The sequence below is a fragment of the Stegastes partitus genome, unplaced genomic scaffold (assembly GCF_000690725.1).
Source record: "Stegastes partitus isolate 25-593 unplaced genomic scaffold, Stegastes_partitus-1.0.2 Scaffold606, whole genome shotgun sequence".
Lineage (NCBI taxonomy): Eukaryota > Metazoa > Chordata > Actinopteri > Pomacentridae > Stegastes > Stegastes partitus.
The window spans coordinates 100,125-121,183 of NW_007578337.1; the positions used below are offsets into that span (position 1 = coordinate 100,125).

General features: G+C 41.5%; 1 protein-coding gene across 1 annotated transcript in view; it reads right to left on the bottom strand.

Moving 5' to 3' along the window:
* The window catches only part of LOC103362826 (protein unc-13 homolog B-like), a gene marked incomplete at its 3' end in the record, with an annotated part of 222,157 nt that overhangs the window by 87,168 nt on the left and 113,930 nt on the right, over positions 1–21,059 (bottom strand). Inside the window, exons 9-10 of the mRNA XM_008289320.1 lie at positions 11,450–11,743; positions 9,333–9,420 (exon numbers count right to left, since the gene is read on the bottom strand). Of these exons, the coding sequence (XP_008287542.1) occupies positions 9,333–9,420; positions 11,450–11,743 (382 nt within the window). The remainder of the gene's footprint in view (positions 1–9,332; positions 9,421–11,449; positions 11,744–21,059) is intronic.

A 21,059-nucleotide genomic window follows, 5' to 3' on the forward strand; every position in this document is an offset into this window, starting at 1 on the left:
AAGAACACCAAATCCTTCAACCAAGATGAAAATACAACCCCTCCAGCAGAATGATAATGAAGACAGCCGGACCATTACGTACTACAGAACGGGTTGGATAAGTGAGAGTACCAGTTCAAACACACTATTACGACGATATTTGCCATAAGAATGCAATATTTTGAAAATCACTACAGACCCAACTCGTGAATATTGTTAAACCCATTTTGTCTTGAGCTGATAAAACTTCCGAGGCAGCAGGAGGGCTCAAATTGTTATTGAGTTTTGATTAAGGTTCCTAACAACTAATGTTACCCGTTGATTGAATGGAAATTTAAATTAAAGTCGTCCAGTGGTCTAAAAGAAAAACAGTCAAAACTGAGCACAATTTATCCGAAAAAGGCTTTAATCATGTCATTGCTTTTAAGAGCCTTTGAAACCATTAATCACGTTCGTCAGGAACTAAATCGCTTCTCAGATGGTTACATATTAATCCCATTGAGAGGTTTTAAGCCAGTTTATTCTGACAAAGCCTGCATAGATTTTTGATTGTCTCACCTTGCTGGTTTACAACATCCGTACGTTAGCAGCTGTGTGTTAGTTTCATCAACATTTTCCATTAGGAAATATTAATATTTACTTAAACTGACTCGAATATTTGCTGCAGATAACAGCTTTTTAATCATTTAGTCGATAAGCTGCGCACATCCCATGTTTTCCGACAATTGAGATCAAGTTTAACTTCACATATTGTCTGTTTTTGATATGAACTCAAACTGTTAACAGCCAGAATAAGCTACAGATCCAGCCAGACGACTATACAAGCCTCTAACTCTGCTGTGTGCAGAACCAGAGGAGAGGATTGATCTTGTTTTAACCATAGTTTGGTCTGGATTCATTCACATGTCTGTAAAATGTAAATATGAAAATCTAGACTCGTGCTAAACAAGCTGGGAAGCCACCGTACATGTCAATGACTGAAGCAGCGAGTCCTTTAAATAGCAAAACCAATGTTCTGCTCACTGTTGTTGCTCGGGGCTAATAATAGCCAATCTTGTTTGCCAGGGACTGAGTAGTTTTTTTTATTTATCTGCAACACTTCACTATAATTACTCTGCAACTTCATTAACTCAAACAGCAAATGAGAAGTCTGGAATTTCAAATTACAGCCTCGGCAGAGAGGTCTGCCGTTGCCACACCAACAGAAGTACCCTATTACTTTTGGGATTTTTAGCAGCTGTCGGCTAAAATTAGGAAACCTCGCTATCGTTTTAAATTGTTGGTTTTTAAAAAAATATCTTATCTATCCCTGTTGTGTCTCAGCTTGCTTTGGAGTGGATTGAGGCAGCAGGTCGTGACAATTTACAGGATAGTTGTTTTTGTTTACCACTTTATGAAGACAAAACTGAATCAGAGACGGCTGGTGGACGGAGGAGAAGCTGTACATCATCGTCCATTCATTCTTACTATCGATGTGGTCCCCAGTTTTGGATCCCAGTGGAGGATCAGTCAGATGTTATGATGAAGTCGAATGAAGTTGAAATCAAAGGAAAAACCAACATGAAGTGTCTCAGTGAGGTGTTGGGCCGTGACGTGCCACCAGAGGATCTCCAACACATCATTTCATGTCTCTGAAACTCTACTAAAAGGGAACGAACACCGTTTACAGCATGATGTTGCTAAAAACTAGTGGAGAGACGAAATAAAACAAATTAATCTAATTATTAGAGGCTTTGTAATTAATTAATCTCGATTATTCGCATTTTTATTCAAATATTTGACACAATAAGCAAAGTTTTTGGTTGACGACTGAATCAACGAAAAGACACATACGTTAAGAAAAAGATGACTTATGTAGCACTGAATGAGTCTTGACAGCCAGTGAAGCTGGTCTAAACTCGATGCTTCCATCACTCCACATGTGCTGATCAAGAAAGCAAATGAAGACAGGAAAGAAATCCCAAAAGAAAAAAGGAAAAAAAACAAGACAGGATGCAGTAAAACACCTATAATGAAATGAAATGAAATGAAATGAAAAGAAAATAAAACCAAAGATGAAGAATATTGGAAAGATGAGAGAAAGGAGAAAAAGAAGAGGAAGAGTCACAGGAGACGGGAGGGACAGAAATCAGCAGATGTGGAAGCGGTGAAGGCAGAGAAAAGTAAAAATTATTATTCTTATTGTTACACAGTTTGCACCCAACCATGCTCTTATCCAAGCTGCCTCATGCATCTGTCAGTTTCTCACTTCCCATCCATCGTGTAGTCTCAAGCGATGAGGCGCAGCGTCACCCGCGAGCTCATCTGCATAAACTAGACTTGACTTCAACTTCATGCAAATTTGGCAAACTTTGGCAAAATCGCGCCAGTGGACACGTAGCATCAGGTCTTGACAAGAAAAAAAACGTTCTGCCGAACAAGCCAACAACACAGTATTATCTTTCTTGACTTCGCTCAATGCATCCTGTGCATCTTCCTCGCAGCTGGCAAACAAACTTTAGGTACATTAGCGCCACCTACTGGCTGGAGTGTGTGGATCAGTGTTACCGGTGTGCCAGAAATTAGGAAACGCGTTGTTTTTTCTGTAATTATTTAATTGAAAGTCCTACTAAAAACATCCATCCATCCATTATCTATACACCGCTTAATCCTCACTAGGGTCATGGGGGGCTGGAGTCTATCCCAGCCGACTTAGGGCGAAGGCAGGGGACACCCTGGACAGGTCACCAGTCTATCACAGGGCTACACTTAGAGACAGACAACCAAGCACACTCACATTCACACCTACGGACAATTTAGAATCACCAATTAACCTCAACATGTTTTTGGACTGTGTGGGAGGAAGCCGGAGAACCCGGAGAGAACCCACGCTGCACGGGGAGAACATGGAGACTCCACGCAGAAAGATTCCGACGCGAACCGGCAACCTTCTTGCTGCGAGGCAACAGTGCTACCAACTGCGCCACCTTGCAGCCCCTACTGAAAACATAAATCCACTAATGGTCAGGTCATTCCCATTAAAATTCAGATTGTTAGACAAACATGATCCTTCCATAATCCATCTGAGTGTTTGCAATATGCTAAAAAAAGAAAAAAATAAATAGATGTTAAATACAACATTTGCTGAATAACCAAAAGATCACAAAAGCAGCAGAGCAACGAACGAGAGCAATCACAGTTAAAGACAAGCTCACTTGGCGGTTTGTAAAGTCAACAAGGAGCTTCGTTCTGATCATGTTATACAACAGGAACACTTTCAGCGCGACCACACACCCACACACACACACACACACACACACACACACACACTTTCCACCAGCTGCAGTAATAGCACCCTAATCATAAACAAATATAAGGTTGTGTTTCCATAGAAATGTGACATCGTTGCCATGGCACAAAGACAAAACGACTATTTTCGTCCTGAAGGGGATAACTGCAGGCCAGTGGAGAACCTGGACGTCTCCTCCTCCTTCTAAATGTCAACAACAAAAGGCAGTTGTGTTTTTTTTTTTTTTCTCATTGATTGTACAACAATGTTGGCGAAATCACAAAGTATTGTACCGACTGACACCTGCGCATGGAGGGAAATCACACTAATTATTCATGACGCCGCATGAAAAACAACCAAAGAAAGACGGCAATGTGAGGAGCTTTCTTCGACCTTTTCAGGCAGTAAGTTAGAAAAAAGTAGGTTGAATGCACTAATGCTGATTGTGTCTCAATAAAGAGTGGAGTATGACATCGACGCGGAGAAGTCACTCACAGATAAATAAAGACGAGCAGATGGTGTTGCGGTGAATGTAGAAAAGTCTTTCCAAGGTGACTTTAAATTAGTGTGAATCATGACTGACAGTAGAAACTTTCAGCGACATTATAAAGGATTTCAAAGGTCACAGTGGGCTGCTGACTGTCATATACATACACTGCAGAAAGATTAAAGAAAGGTGAGAAACGGCTAAATTCAATACATTATAAGTTTTCTTTAACTGAAATCTACAATAAACTAAGAATAATGAGAGTTTTCTTCCTTTTTGCTGTTCACAAAAGAACCTGGATAACCCTAATCTTATGAGAAGCTTTAGTTTTTCTCAAACAAAAGCTGCTTTGGTCCAAAGTGAAAAGCATATTTTTCACAATAAAGGTTGTAAAATCGTGCATTGCCAACATTTTCACCCCAGAGACTGAAGTTCTGTATGAAATTATTCTTCTGAGCTTCACTTTTACACTTTGTTGGATTCTTAGTTGCTGTTTTCGCTTCAATTAAGGCTAAAACTAAAAGACTAAAAGACTAAAACTACTTGTTAAGTTTAGGAAACGATCATGGTTTGGCCTCAGTTCATTCAGTCATAGACTCATCTATTTGCAATAACATACTATTTATTACCTCTGTGCAGTAACACACTATGTAATACATTGTTTATTACAGTTTAATTTCTTAGGAAAAACACATTTTACATTTATTTCTACTATTTTTTTCTACTTATAAAGGACATTTCTACTTACATAGGACATATCTTTCTAGTTATGTTTATATTTTTTGCTCATATTTTCCACTTACGTTTGTATTTTTTGCTCATATTTTCTACTCATGTCTATCTATATATTTTGTACTGTTTATATTTCTCACTTTGAATGGGAGGAACTGTAACTTAACCAATTTCCCCACAGGGATCAATAAACTATTCCTGATTCTGATTCTAAATCATGTAAATGTTAACTCCAAACTTTGCTCTTCATGGCCTTTCCTTCTACTGCACAGTTTGTTTTTCTTTTATAAAACATGAATTAAAATGCAATTTAGTTGTATAGGGGTGCGATTTTTGGAAGGCAGTCTGACTTTTGTGCTGAAGGTGATACCACATATTCTGGATAATATGCACAACATCAAATTATAAAATATACTTAAAATCACATCTGTGGTCATTTTTAAATGAGTGTAAAGTTAAACTACTGGCTTGACTCACATTAATGCAGATGGCAGTAACTCCTGACTTGGCGATTTCAAGGTTAACAGACAAATAAGTCTGAATGAAACTCAATAAAGAGAATTTCTACATGTCTAGATGACACCAGTGGCTGTATTTTACCATGTAGACTGTTGCAGCCCATTAAACAACAGTCGTATCTCTTCTCTGGTGTCTGATTATTGCCGTTCTTCTTTATCAAACAGAACTCGCGACTGAAATCACATCACTTTGATAGGCTACATTTAATCAGCAGCTTAATGAGCACCAACCGGCGGCAGCAGAGTGTTTACGTAGCCGCTGATGAAAGGTGAGAGATCTGGTTCCTCTCTGGCTTTTTTCCAAAAGATCAAAGGTGGCATTTAAAGAAGTGATTTCTTGTTGAAACTAATTATTCCGTCAGATCTGCGCTGAAGTGGCCTGAAGGATTCATCCTCACCTGCACGGAGGAGGTGAGCTGCTCTTAAGTCTTTTAGTCCCGTCGGGACAAACAAGTTGGGTAGAAATGAAACACAAGACAGAAGACTCTTCAGGTCACACAAATAAGGAGTTTTAGACAAACTTCTTACATTTACATACCTTTAAAACCGTTCTGCTGTAGTTTTTGGGACAGTTTGTATAAATATTAAGTGCTGGCAGCTTCTCGAACATCGATAAATAAAGTACTAGAACCTGCAAATCTCAGCCACATTTGGTCAAAGATGGAGTTGCTTCACCACTTACAAAAAAAACCTCTGGATGAAACTAAATATAGAATACAGTGGGATGTAATTAGTAGATCTACTGTTTTTAATTTAATACGGACACAAAAGATTTGAATGAGCATCGCCGCGGTTTAATTAATTTCACTGACCTGATGTTAAATAAGACCTATTCAGAGGATGTCTCGGACAAGTCTGGAATACAATGGGACATAATAAGAAGTTATATTTCTAATCGCTGAAGAGAGGAAATGTTGAGGGAAAAATAGTTTTTTTTCTGCAAGAATGAACAAAATATTTAAGAAAAACTATTCAGCAAAAACAAAAAAAGTGGCTGAATGAAATAGGAGCTTTTCATAAATCTGATTGTTTCTGCAGTTTGTGAAAAAGCAGAATGAATAAAAATCCTGCAAAGGAAAGCACTCATGTAGAACGAACCACTAATTCCGAGTAAATATACTCCTGCAGTTGTGATAATTAAATTTCACACGTGTGATTCACTCATAACAGAGTGGCCACTTGAGTGAGGTTCCCTGAAATTGCCTCTCGAGAAGGATTGTTCAAAAACAGGGACGTGATTCATGACGAACGGACCAGAAGCTTTGTTGTCTAAGCCGAAACGGAGACATGTTTGGTAGATGAGTCATAAATAATTTATCAGTTTATTGGTCCCTGTAGGAAACTTCTGTCAGCCTGTAGGTCAAACACAGCAACAGGGACTTTTTGCTCAAGGACTCTTTCGTAAAGCAGATGTTGGTCAACACTTGTCTCCAGATTCATTGGTAATCTGACTGAATTGAGCTCGTGGCCTTCATGAATCCACACAACAGCCAGTTTCTGTTGGGACTTAATTCCTGGTGTTGTGTGAATTCCCACCTCAACGGACTCTAAGCACAAATAAAAATGGACATGAGAGGGAATTTTCAAGTGTAAAAAGCAAAAAAAAAAAAAGGAGCATGAGCTAAAATATATTTAGAAATAAGACAGAACCAGTTATACCAAGAGGAGCCAACAGGAGGAGCAGTCTGGGTAACTTTAGGTGTTGAAATCAAACGTGGCTGATTGTGGGGGGTGTAAACTAACATTGTGGCGATTCATTTCATATCTGTGGACGAAACACTGGACACAACAAGTCACTTATGGTAGAGTTGATGTTTGGTTGTTGGTAGGGTTCCGTCTAAGCTGCTGGTTTCTGGGGTTATTGGATGCTAAGTAGAGATGTCTGCAATATACTAAAGTGCAGGATCATTTCAGAAGTAAACGTTGGCCGCAAGACGGTGACAAACTCACAGAAAAGTTGTCAGCACGCTCTCATGTGTAACTCAAACAGAAATACAAAGAGGGCAGGTTAAGAGACAGACAGGGCTGCAAAAGACCTCATGGACACCAAGACTATCCACCAAAGCAGAGATGCATTGACCGAATGTCTTTTTTGAGTTTCTATGATAACTTACTGAGGATGAGGTGCTCACTGGCTGTGCTTTGTCAAGTCAAGGTGCACAATATGATTATTTACACGCTATTTGGTCTCCTGGCTAGCTTTAAGGCAAATATAGAACCAATAATGTGTTTTGTTGGTGCTGCTGCAACTACTTTTGTGTGCATGTAATATTTAAACTTTAAAGGCCCATTTTTAGTTGTGGTTTTGTATCTTTCTGTAAAGTAGTGCAGGAAGGATGTCCCATCCAGATCCTAAGCGATTCTGAAGTGACTCCTGAATCTTTTCACACCTGCCGTCAACAACGACAAAAAACAAAACCTGATGTTCCGCTAAGATGTTGGGTCACTTCATCCAAGCTTCATTTAACACTTATTCGCTGTCCTCAGGTCAGTTAGCTTCATAAAAGTCTCCATCACGGTGCTCCTTTACTAGCTAAACTCCTATAATGCGCTCTGATTGCCAACACAGACTTGAAAAGGCTCCATCTGGTGGGATAAACGAGGTACTACAGCTAATCGACAATATTCGTTGTATTTTTTGTTTAAGAAAAAGGTACCAAGTATTAGCAGATGCTATTTGGTCTGGTCATCATAACAAAACTAGTATCTCAAATGTGCAATAACTAGCCAGTTGACTGGAAACATCTTTTTTTTTGGTGGCAGTCATAGTTGCTGGAAAAAGGTAAGAATTACAGATTTTCAGTGCAGTTGGTTGAAAGCCATGCGGATGCACACAGACATGTAGTTTTTATTGTTATACTACATTTGTGGTCCACTTGGAAGAATCTGTTTCCATACGTGTGCAGTTGATCATGTCTACGTATTCTATGCATTCACACCACAGAATGTCCACTACTGCCCTGGAAGCAAAGTCATCATGCAAACACAATATTTCAGCTTCACATTGACGTCACAGATTTGGGGAGAAGACAAAAATTACGTCATGCGGACCTCTTGCATTCTTACAACCACAGAATGTATACCACTGGATCAAGCCTATAGGGTTAATCCAAGTAACCGTACAAAGTTCTGTCTTCTGGTTTTCAATAAGTCCCTGCCTGAGATGGAATTTGCTTTTTTATCTCAGCCACATTCTTTACGACTTTATGACCGTAGTTCCAATTATGGACACTTTACACAGTAGATGCAGCAAATGAACAATAGCAGAGTTTGTACCCTGCAAAAATAAGTCAATGAACTCTGTAACACACACGATAACACAGAATACAAGAGTTCAGTGTGCAGTTTGAGAAGATAGGGAGTATCAAAAGAGTTAAAGGCCAGCGTTACTCATCACAGTTTAATCCCGCAACCATGCAAATAGCACCTCAACACCAACTGAATATTTATCCATTCATTATTCTTAAACTGACACAAACTCACACATGAAACACGATTATTTAATTTACTTACTGTTTAGACACCTGATTCACAGCATTTGTTTCATTGTGCATCACTTTTTCAATTATTTCTCTGCTTGTTTTCCTTGTGCATTTCTCAGATATACTATAAATTCAGCTTTACTCATCAGTTCAGTTTGAGAATATTCTTATTTTCTCCCTCCAGTATTTTTATCACGCGTGCAAATGACCTGAACCCAAAAACAAAATCTCTTCTCTGGGGTCTGTTAGAAAGCGATGGCTCGAGGCAAGGTGGGCGAAGGTGGCTACCTTTAGCCATAGTAAATATTTCATGACAACACACACACAATGCTTTTGTAATGAGTTCACACCACGAGGGAAATAATAAAAAAAAAAAAAAAAGCCCAACAGACAGGCCACATGTAACTGTGACATTACGCAATACTCAGACAGTCAACTGGATGTGAGCAATCGCTTTAGGAAGAAGTTTCTGTTGCGGCAGAGTGATAGCCAGATCTGAAGGAGCCGACGCTGAAAAGAGCTTTTCCAGATCAAAGCGGAAATCCTTAAAGAGCACGAAATTGGTGCAAATTGCTGTGGCATGACTGGAAACTCAACCAACTCATGGTGGGAGGGGGAGGAAAGAGGTAGAGAAAGAACATGAAAGAGAGGAAGAGAAGGAGCGATAACAATGTGCCTGTCTGCATTGATGTTTGGTGTTTTACTCGAGGACTGAACTTCCACTGAATCAACAGATGCATACGTGTTTTCTGGTGAAATGTATGTGAGATGATCATGAGTGTGCATCTAATTGTTCATGAGTGCAGAAGACAGAAACAGATAAAGAGAGGGAAGATGTAGAGAGCAGTAAAAGTGATGTTTCCTACCTCGAGTAGCTTCACCCTCACTTTGTTGTAAGCTTTCAGCCAGCGAACTTTGGATGGAGAACACGGTGGAGGGCCATCCTCGAAGAAACTGAGAAAGATCAAGAAGAGAGCTTTTAGAAGGAGAATTCAAGAACTCTTCTTTGACCGTCCTGAACTCGAGAAATAACCTTCCTCTCACGTCAGCCTGATCCCAGCTTCACGTCTTAAGATGCTCTTTTTTATCTCTTGCTGCACTGATTTTTATTTGTCGAAAATATTCAGCTCTTGAGACAAGAGAACACTGGGTTGGCTTGTAAATAACAGAAATGTGTTAATTATGTGAATGTTAAATTTAAGTCTCAACTCTGTGTGTTATAGCTGCGCTCTTGTGTTACTTTAAAGATCCATGTCACAAATTCACTAATAAAGTGTTTTTAACCTTTATGAGTGTGTCTCTGAATCCTTTCAGACTTGCAGGGGGCTTGAGGAAATGAAGTTTGAAGTTTTTTGGATGAGCAGCAGCCATTTTTGTAGTCTTTTTGTTACTGACTGTAATGTCTACTTTGGCTAATGCACCAGTTTTGAAACCCACTCACACAGACCAATATGTGCTGTTTGACTCCCACCACCCACTGGAACACAAGCTGGGAGTCATCAGAACCCTACAACACCGGGCCCAGAACGTGCCTACCAGGACAGCAGGAAAGGAGGAGGAACAAAAAACATCGGAACAGCACTCAAAACCTGTGGCTACCCAAGCTGGTCTTTCATCAAATCCTCTACAAAACCCAGAGGAGACGGAGAAGAAAAGACCAAGACACAAAACAACAAAGTCATCCCCTATGTTGCAGGAGTTTCTGAAAAGCTAAGGAGGATTTTTAACAAACACAACATTGCAGTTCATTTCAAGTCCACAAACACCCTGAGACAGAAACTGCTTCGCCCTAAGGACAAGACACCGAAACATAAACAAAGCAACGTGGTGTACGCAGTCCAGTGCAGGGAGGAATGCCCAGACCTGTACATCGGGGAGACTAAACAACCGCTCCACAAGCACATGGCTCAGCACAGACGATCCACCTCCTCAGGACTCAGCAGTCCACCTGCATCTCAAGGACAAAGGACACTCATTTGAAGACAACAAAGTATAGATTTTGGCCAGAGAGGACAGACGGTTTGAGAGAGGAGTGAAAGAAACCATCTATGTCAAACTGGAAGACCATCATTTAATAGAGGTGGAGGTCTGAGGCATCATCTCTCACCTGTTTACAATTCAGTCCTGAGATCTCTCCCCAGGAAGATGAAACCACATTCACACCGAGCCACAAAAGACCCTAACAAACCCCTATTGTGGCAGGGGGAGCACTAACGACTCACATAACGAGGGGGAGGAGCAACAAACCCCCAACTGAAACCAAAACTCAGGTGTTAATGACTCCTTTAGGATATAAGTATCTGGAACTCCCAACTAGTCAGTCAGAACTGATGAAGCCTCTTGGATGAAGGTGGAACGTCTTCAAGGAACCTCAAGCAAGTCCAGTTGCTACGATTAATCTACGAGAATAACCATGACCTGGATGACTGAGAATCTTCACAGACATGCACCAGTTTTGTTGCTTTTCCATGTAGCTGTGGTGGTGATTTTCCTAATGCGATGGTGCATCACAGTTAAGCAAATTTATACTTTTGTTTTTCTTTTCATCTGTTCGGAAGGAAGTTTTATTCCATATTTTTTTTACATGCACAATAAAGATTCGGCAAGAAGCTTCTGTGGTCGAATCACACTTGCATGTTCTCACTGTGCAATTGGTCTGGTAGGTTATTTAGTGCTTCAGAATGAGATGCTCACGGTGTTCCTCACTTTTCTTTAATTTTTCTCTCACACCTGAAGTTGACAATTTGCCGACGTTGTTTTTTGTCACTACTCTCTGACCTGTTCTGACTCAGCAGTAACCTGCTACAAGATGCAAATGTCATGAGTTGTCAGTGCTGCAACAACGACGTAACCCCCCCTACAAGCTTTTCACAATCTAACTCTGTTAAATGTCGGTTTTTGCTATGTCAGTTAAGCTCACAAAATCTGCTCAATGCTTGAAACTCTTGAACTTTAAATACGAAACCCCACATCTATCACATACCAGATTTTAGTCTGATTCCGGTTGTCATGGCTGTCCAAGGCCGGCTTGGGAAGGATGACTGAGGAGTCCTTCAGGTCCTTGTTGGAACCGGGCTCTGGTAGGGCATGGAGCTCCTTCTCAGCCTCCTCCTCTTCTTCTTCCTCATTCCAGGTGGACGGCTGGCTGTGGAGAGGTGGGCGAGCGTCGGCTGGGTGGCAGGACTCAGGGTGTCGGCGCTCTTCGGGCTCGGAGCTGAGCTGGGAGCTGACCGGGCTCAGGTTGCCCGATGAGTCGAAGTGGCTGCTGTCAGGCGGACTGTGGAGCGATGGGATTATCATTTAGAATACTGTTGTGACCTGGGAAATAATCACGTGGCAAAATAACTACTGCAGAATGTAAAAGTTTAATTCCAAAATTCAGTTTAGAAAACTGCCACTTCATGTGTCTTTGCAAATCACAGATAGGAAGAAAATGATGACAGATCATAGATTTCACTTTGCTTTGAGTCAGAAACAGATTGACAACTGTGAATGGCAAGCCTTGATTTTGGAATTAAACGTTTCATTTCGGTGCAGCTCAACTCAGTTCTTAAGCCTCTGAACCCCGAACCCAGACAGACTGTTCCAAAGACATGTTATCTTTTTTAAAACGACCAAAATGACACCTTTTATCAGAGCCAGAAACCGAAAAAACAGAAAGAATTGCTGGATTATTCAACTTTCTGACAGCTCTTGAACGAGCAATGTGTGATTTTTTTAGTTCTGTCGGGAAGCAAATCTTGATATTTCATCAATTTTACTTAGTTTCACATTTTAAAAAACTGTCAAAAATAAAAATTTAAAACTAATTTTAAAAAAATAAAAATCCTGCACTTCTCTGTGGAACTGAGAAGCCATGTGTGACTCAGTTGCAAGAAAAACAGAAATTCTGCAATTTTTTAGCTGAACTGCAGACTGTGTTTACACAGAGCAGATAATATGGAAACAAATAAGAAAGGCCATCAGTAAAATGTTTACAGGATGTAGAGCCATCATTTTTCCAACATCCCCAACACCTGAGTGCATTGAGACGAATGCTGTGTGTCTTGAACCCAGTTTTTGTTCAATATTTGTAAAAAAAAATATTCAAAAAAACAAACTTTTGATTGTTCTTTTTCCAGTTTTATGACATTATAACTTTGACATGCTGCACAAAACACATTTCCATGGTTGTGCTGTTTCCGTAGAGGTGCAGGATTTTATACTGCAATGAAAAATGAGCCCACAGTGAGGAAAAACGCAACAGGAGCAACATAATGCTTGGGGTTCAGAAGGTTAATTCGTGGTTAATAAGGGCTTAAAGCAAACTCACAATCACAACATCTATAGAAGAAGACATCACAAAACAAGGAACACTAACAGGGTTCAGTAGGGTAAGTTAAAGACAGGATTTGTTCACAATAATGTCAGGAGAAGACTGAAATCAGGACTGGCAGATTAACAGCTGTCTCAGAAATGCATGAATAATTAAAGTTATTCACATTTTAAAAGAATCTGTGAGTGCAAGATAAAGAGACAACCTTTGCAATTCGCCTGCTTTACTGCTTCTACCAGAGCCGTAAAATGTTAAATACTTGGAATTCTTTAACCTTTTAATAACATTTAAACTAAAAGGTTAAAAAATTCGACGTGCTGAACCTACCTGATAGAAAGCACAAGTCAGTGACTCAGAAAGAAAGAAGTGTGCGGCTGCTGGATGATGGAGACTCTTAAAACAAGGAAAGTGGCTCTGTGCTTTAACTGGCTTGATTTACTTTGCCTTGGTTTTAGGCCAAATTACTTCTCACTGCTGCTTTTATTCCAGCGTCCAGCCGGCCTCGGCGGCCGCGCACTGCCACGCCATCGTCAATCTATCAGAGTGTGATTCATATAAACAAATTGGCCGAGACTTGGAAATAATTCAGAGGAATGCAGGGGAGGGAGGGAGGCGGCGAGGAGGAGCTCTAGAACCGGCCCACAAGTGAAAAGCTAATAAATAAGAAAGCGTCGCTTTCCTCATTCATTGTGCTTCCATCACTGTCAGGGAAGCTATTACTGAGGCGGTGTAAGTACAAAATAACTCCACTACATTTACACTTAATGCTAAATGACAGGTGATCATTTTCTCTTGCTGTGGTCTGATAATGAAAAGTCAGATTTACTGTTTATTCTATGCAGTGTTTAGTTAAAAAAGATCACTCCATTTTTTTTTCTTTTATTCGTATTTCTTTGCATTGTCACTGTTCTGTTAAAATTATTACCTGAGTACCTTCAAAATAGGTCCAAATGATTAAAATCAAATTAAACCTTCTTTTTGCTTGCATTTAATTAAAACATCAATATTGACTGAAAGTAATTATATGATGATTTTTCAGCTAAAACTTCCAGCCCGAATAAGATCGTTTTCCCAGAAGAAGTTGCTAATCATGTCATGTAAACTTTGGTTAAAATCTAGAAGCCTCAAACAGTGCTGTGTGCAGCTTTTTATTGTTGCATTAACATTAAAGATAGTACCCATGTACCTTGATAAATAGGCTAAAGTAGATAAATTCAAAATAAGGTGGTTAAACTGGAATTAAATCGTCTTTTTCTATTTCTCTCTGTCTTTGTTGACAATAGGTCATTAAAAATAATCAATAATTATCAGTACAGACTGGAAATAAACATTGTATTTTGACACATTTCTCAGTTATGAGAACCTACAATTTGTTTATTATAATTTATTATGATTACTAGTTATTGTTAGACATGTAGACCTGTGTACCTTGATACTTGGGCTTAAGAAGTTAAATTCAAAGTGAGGTGGCCAAACATGAATTAAACCTACTTTTATGTTTCTCTCAGTTTCCATTTACATTAAAAATCTACGAGTAAACAATCCAAATCGACTTAAGCAAGCCATTTTATTGTGATAAACTTCTCCTCTTTATCGCCCAGCCCTGTATTCTAAACAGAAAGTTCCTTTTGTCAAATAAGTCTAAAAATGCACAAATATGAAATATATCTTGAAATGTAAAGCTGCAGCGTACGAAAGGAATAAAAGGGTCCAAATGAATCTAAACAAATTCTGGAAATTGAGGAAACAATGGGAAAGGAGGAGCAGGAAAGATGCTAAACATTTATCTACACTAGCATGATAAATGAGCAGTGACATTTATCATATAAATTATACTAGCCTTTTCGCGGCTTCCTTTGTCAATAGATCCTTTGGTTGTTTCGTTCCCAAATCTGCATGCACGGTGTCAGGCGCTTCGCTCTTATCTAACTCACATGTGGTGATCGTTACTTGAGGTTTATCTAAACTCTCTGTTCTGGAAACTGATTTGGAAGGGAGGCCGGACAGCGGCGACTGTGCTAAGCTATCGCAGCTGCCCGTTCTTGAAGTTTCAGTTGGTCCTTCTGTATCACTGGCATCTGCACTTCCAGTATCTCCAGAACCCGGTGAAGGTTTGTCAGATTCCGGCTCACAAACTTCATCAGTAGGTTTTGGACTTTCGGACTGAGGTTGGGCTGCGACCACAGGAGGGGTGGAATCGGGAGAGTCGGAGGTGCTAAACATTGAGCTGAGTTTCATGCCAAACACAGACGGGGCAGGTGTTTCCTCCTTTCCAGTTGACTTTTCATCCTGGAAAATACCAGCTGAAAGGGTTTTAAAACCAGAAAAGAGCCCACCGTCTGTCTGCTGTAGTTGTGGTGTCTTTGCGGCAGGAGCTGGAGATGTTGAGGTGGAGAAGAGGGATCCAAGAGTTGATGTGCCTTCAGCAGCTACAGACATAAAACCAAATTTAGGTGTGGATAGACCTGGTATGTCAAATATGCCCTTAGTTTCTGGTGCAGCATTGTCGGACACTGCAGTAGCTGGACCTTCTGAATGCTGAGCGTGTTCATCATCCTCTGCTTCTTTCTTTACTGTAGATTCAGTGAGAGAATTTTCTTCTGCCTCTGTTTTGTCTTTTCGTTCTGCCTCTTCCACTAAACCCTTCTCTGGAATTTCAGCATCCTCAGTGCTTTTCACATGTCCATCTTCACCTATAGACTCTGTTCTTGTCTTTTCTGTGTTTTCAGATTCTGTCACATTTGCAGCAGGATCCCCGTGTTCAGACTCTGTGGCAGACTGTTGAGGTTCCTCAGGTTTTGTTGTCTCAGGACCTTTAAACATACCCAATAGGTCACTGGTAAGAGATTCTGTACCAATGCTGCTTGGAAGGCCAAAAAATGAGCTTTTCTGTTGTTGTTGTTGCTGCTGTGGCTGACGAGGAGCAGGTGATGATCCAAACAGTGAACCAGGTGAACTTGAAAAAAATCCGCCAACAGTTGGTGCTTTAGTTTGCGCGCTTGGAGTAGAAAACATAGACATAAAGCCAGAAAATGGAGCTGGTTCCGGGGCCTTCTGTGGTCTTGGCTGTCTTGGACCGGCCATTCTTGGACCGGCCATTCTTGGACCAGCCATTCTTGGGGGTCCCATTCGTGGCCCTCCCATTCTTGGTGGCCCCATTGCTTGTCCTGGTGGGCCAGGAGGCCTGACCATGCCTGGTCTGGGCTGTTGCTGTGGTGGAGGACCAGCTGGTGCCATTGAGTTGGCACCATCAGTCTTTTCTTCATTAATGGATGAAACCACTGCAACAGAAGTATTACTTTCGGATGTTTTCTCCAATTTCTGTGCAGATTCTGTTACAGTTTCCCCAACCTCTAATTTTGCCTCTGTTGGCTCATTTGCAGTCTCCTCAGATGTGACAGTTCGCTCCTTTGCAGTCTCCTCAGATGTAACTTTCAAGTCTTCTCCAGTAGGTTTTTCTGATTCCGGAATTGCAGTTCCTGCATTCACCACAGTTTCTGTAGTAGAAATCTCTGTTATTTTTATCCCTGTTTCAGCTACAGTTTCATCTTTAGAAGCTTTATTGACATCTGCAGCAGCTGCTTGTTCATCATCAACAACTTTAATTGGTTCCTTTGCTATTGTTTCTACATCTTCAACTGCAACTTTCAAAGCCTCTTCAGGTGATTTTTCTGCATCTGCAGTTTGTTCCTCACCAGCAGCTTTCAATACCTCCTCAGGTGATTTTTCCACACCTGAAATTGCTGTTTGTTCTTCACCAACAACTTTCAAAGCCTCCTCCGATGATTTTTCAACATCTGCAAACGCAGTTTGTTCTTCACCAGCAACTTTCAAAGCCTCTTCAGATGATTTTCCCACATCTGTAACTGCAGTTTGTTCTTCACCAGCAACCTTCAAAACCTCCTCAGCTGATTTTTCAACATCTGCAACTGAAATTTGCTCTTCACCAGAAACTTTCAAAGCCTCATCAGGTGATTTCGCCAAATCGGCAACTGCAGTTTGTTCTTCACCACCAGCTTTCAGTTGTGCCTCAGTTTGTTTGTCTGTCTCTGAAATTACCACCTCCCCATCAATGGCAGCTTTTACATGTTCCGGCTCAACCATATCTGAACTTGTGGTTTTATCATCTACAACACTCTCTGGGATTTGCAAAGTGTCCTCTTTTTCTGACTGGCTTTTGATGCCAACTATATCGGTTTTATCACCAGTTTCTGATTCAGAAACCTTTTTCTCAACATCCACTGACTCCTTTTCGGTGTCTAAATGTGCTTCTTGAACATCTTGGCATGGCTGCTCTACTTGAGGTTCCATTTTACCTGAGGATGTCGAAACAGGCTCAGAGGGTACATTGTCTGAGGTCTCAACATGGCCGTCTTTTACTTCTTCTGAAAGATCTTTTGTGTCTGGGGGTTTCACCTGCTCAGAGTCAATCTCCTCCTTGACAGGAACAGTTATTTCAGGCTCTGTTTTGGTTTCCTCCATGAAAGACATTCCAAATAGACCAAACCCAGATTTAGGTTTGTTACTATCAGAGCTCCCACCAAGTGAAAACACAGAAGATACTTTGAAACCACCCTCTGACTCAGGTGGTTTAGAAGCTGTGGGATGTGCTTCTGGTGGTTGCTGGGTTTGTCCACCAAACATGGAGAAAAGTCCTTTCCCTGAGGTCTCTGAACTGCCAGGTCCTGGCGGTGCAACTGTTGGACCCGGTGGTCGTGCTCTGGGTCCGGCTTGGGGCTGGCCACTAAGACCACCAAACTTGGAAAATAAACCTGCACCGGGGGCTTCTTTAGGTGCAGTGGAACTCGAGAGAATGCCACCAAATATAGAAGATCCAGTGGAAGGTCCTCTTGGTGGGGGACCACCCCCAGGAGGACCTCTGGGACTGGGTGGCTGCTGAGGTGCAGATCCACCAAACATGGAAAACAGACCTTTTCCTGGAGGTTCTTTTGGTGGAGGACCTCTGGGTCGCACACCTCCCACAGTTGGGCCTCTTGGACCAGGTGGTGGCTGACTACTGGATCCACCAAACATAGAGAATAAGCCTTTTCCCTGGGGCTCTTGTTGGGTTTGTGGTGGTGGTGGTGTTTCTTTGGATCCAGGTGAAGATGGTGCATTTGACCCACCAAACATTGAGAGTAACCCTGACCCAGGAGTGTCTTTGGTAGTTGAGCCAGGAAGAATGCCACCAAGTATTGACATTCCAGTTTGGGGGCCACTCTGCTGTGGGGTTGCAGAGGAGCCACTAAACATAGAAAATAAGCCCTTTCCTTGTTGTTCATTGGGCTGCTCAGTATGCTCTTCAACCTTTTCAGCTGAACTATCCTCCTTGGAGACTGTGGTTTCCTCTGTGGGAGGGCTGACAGGACTGGGCTCGGGTTTTGATAAGGTGGCATCCATTTCAGTTTTGTCTTGAAGCTGTTGGACTCCTTCAGGTGATTTTACTTCTGCAGCAGAAGCTACTTCTTTCAGTGACAAATTGTCCTGACACTTAGCTTCTTCTGGGAGTACAACATCTGAAGGTGTGCTTTCATCCTTGTGGGCTTCAAGTTGTACATCGTGCTTTGGTGGTTTGACATCTGAAGTTGTGTTTTCAACCTCACCAGCCAGGTCACTGAGAGGCTTAACTACTTCAAGTGGAGCAATGTCTGGAGCTGCTGGTTTGGTGTCCTCGGACAGTTCAGGTAGTGGCTCAGAAGCCTGAGTAGTCTCTGATTTCACTTCAACGTCTGGCAGGGTAGCCTCTATAGTTGAGCTTTTCTCAATCGGGATCTGCTGCGAGTCTTGTTCATCTGCACGTGCGTGATCTGCTGTTGTCAGTGTAATTGACATGTCTGGTAAGTCAGTCTTGGCTTGCTCTGATTCAATAGATGCCTCTGTGCTACTGATTTCTGTAGCACTAGCCTCCTGAGGTACATCAGACTGTGCAACAATATCAGGTGCAGCATCCTTACATTCTGAAGGTGCTACTGCAATGGGGGTCGTATCTTCTGAAACACTGACCTTTGGAAGTTCAGGCTTGTTACATTCGTTTAATGCATGTTCGTTTGTCTCATCTTCTGGTGAACTCGCTGCTGAGACAAAAATATGGGGCAGTCTAACATACGGTCTCTGTCCTCCTGATTCAATTTCTGCACCATCAAGAGATGTTGCTGAAGAACTAATACCAATGTAGATTGACCTTGGTTGGATAATTTTTTCCGATGATATGTTCGTCACAGAAGAAATCTCACCGAATCCAGTGCTAGCATTAACAGGCTCAGTGGATACAGCAATTTTATCTGTGATGGCAGAAGCCTCTTCTGTAATTGCTTTTGATGTATCCTCTGACAATGTTTTTGAAAGTTCTGCTGAACCACCACTACCTTGAATTCCTTTGGGTGGTGTGGTATCTGGTAGTTTAGTTGGTGAAGTTTCAGGAAGAGACAAATCTTCCCCTTTCATTTCTCTTCCTGGGCTTGCATTTAGTGCTGGCTGTTGTTGCTGATCAACTTGAGGTAGAGATGTTGCAGCATACACTGGCGACTCATCAGAAGTAGTGACCACAGACGAAACAGGTGATGCTTGGGGGCTCAAATCAGTTAAAACGGAACCTTTTTCTCTGTGTTGTGATTCTGTAATTAGTGATGATCTTTGAGCCAGTTCTGTCTGGATGGTTAGAGCTTGATCTTTGGATAATTCAGATGACAAGGGAGCAGCTACTTTACCATCCAGTGTTACTGGACAAGATTCAGTAATGGATTCTGTTTGCACAGTTGGAGATTTAAGAATGTCTTTCCTTTGTGACACATCATAGTCATCTTGTGCCGGTGTACACGGCAGAACACTTGACACATCAGGAATTTGTGGGCTTAAAGCGATTTTCTCTGGCATTTTAATAGCTGGGGTCACTGGGGTGATTTTCTCTTCAGCGTGAACTGCATATTGGCTAGCAGCAGGCATTTGTGTTGAAGTAGCTTGTGTCCTATGGTCCACAGGTGTACCAATTTGAGTGTGGTGCGACATAACAGCAACTGGTTTTGTACTGACAGAGGGTTGTGAACCACTAAATAATGAAATCAAACTCTTGACAGGGGCAGATCCTGCTGGTGTCAAAGATACCTCTGGTCCTTGCAATTCAGCTCCAACGCCACCCTGGTTCGGAGAACTAGTCCTGACTTGTTGTACAGGCACAGGGTCATGTTTAATGGTGGGTTGTGATATAACTGCAGGTACACGCTGAACTGAAGCCATGGTACTAGAAGGTACAGTCGGTGTGTAATATTGCCGGGCAGGGACATTGCTTTGGCTTAGATCAGGTTGTTTTGAGAGTTGAAGAGGACCTTTTGCATAATAATCTGCACTCCTCTGCAAAGGCTGTGCATATGAAGACTGTAGAGAAGGATCAGTTCGGAATCTGTCTTGTGCTTGATGAGTAACTGACTGAGCATTCAAAGACAGTGCAGTAGGAGCTGTTTGGGATCTATCATACAGTTGCTGGATAGAAAATGGTTGTGCACTGCTTGTCACTGTTCCAGTTTCTGAAAGATGCTCCTCAATACTCCCGCAGCTGTCCACAGTTGCCTGCTTAATAAGAATTTTGGGTCTAGTGGTCATGTCATGCTGAACACTTGTATCCTGTCTTTGCAACTTTAGAGCCTTTGGCTGAGAGCTTGCAATGGATGAATTCCAGCTCATTTCCATACTAGGATATTGGTATTGCTGCTGCTGAACTGAGTGTTGTGTTGAGTTGAGTTGATCAGGCTTCTTTGATTCAACATTTACACTACTATTCTGGTGATATGCACTGACTTGCATAGCCTGGGGAACAAAGTTCTGAGGATGCTGTATCATCCTGTGAACAGGCGGCAAAGATGGAAGTGAAGCATTGACCTGTGCAGAGTTTAACACTGTCCCTGACTGCCATCCCCCATGTACTCCAGGTTGGATGGTGATCTGGTTATCAGTTACGTATTCTCCATATTGTGATAACTTCTGAGTTTGAGAAAATGCAGTACTTTCTTTGACCTCCTTGGCAGTGTCTGCAGCTATATAACCTTGCTGACAGTACATACTGTTTTGAGACAGGGAGGAAGCGTTAGGAGAGGACAGATCCTTTGCATCTTGATGGCAGACAATTGGGGTTTTGTTTTGAACATCCACAGTTAGGTCCATGATGCCCACAGAAGTCTTCTTTTCAATCTGACTTCCAGTTTGCTCTTTTTCAAACATCTCTTTCTTTGCTTTAACATTTGTGAAGTTCATGGGCTCTCCATCTTTTGGTTCAATGTAATTATTT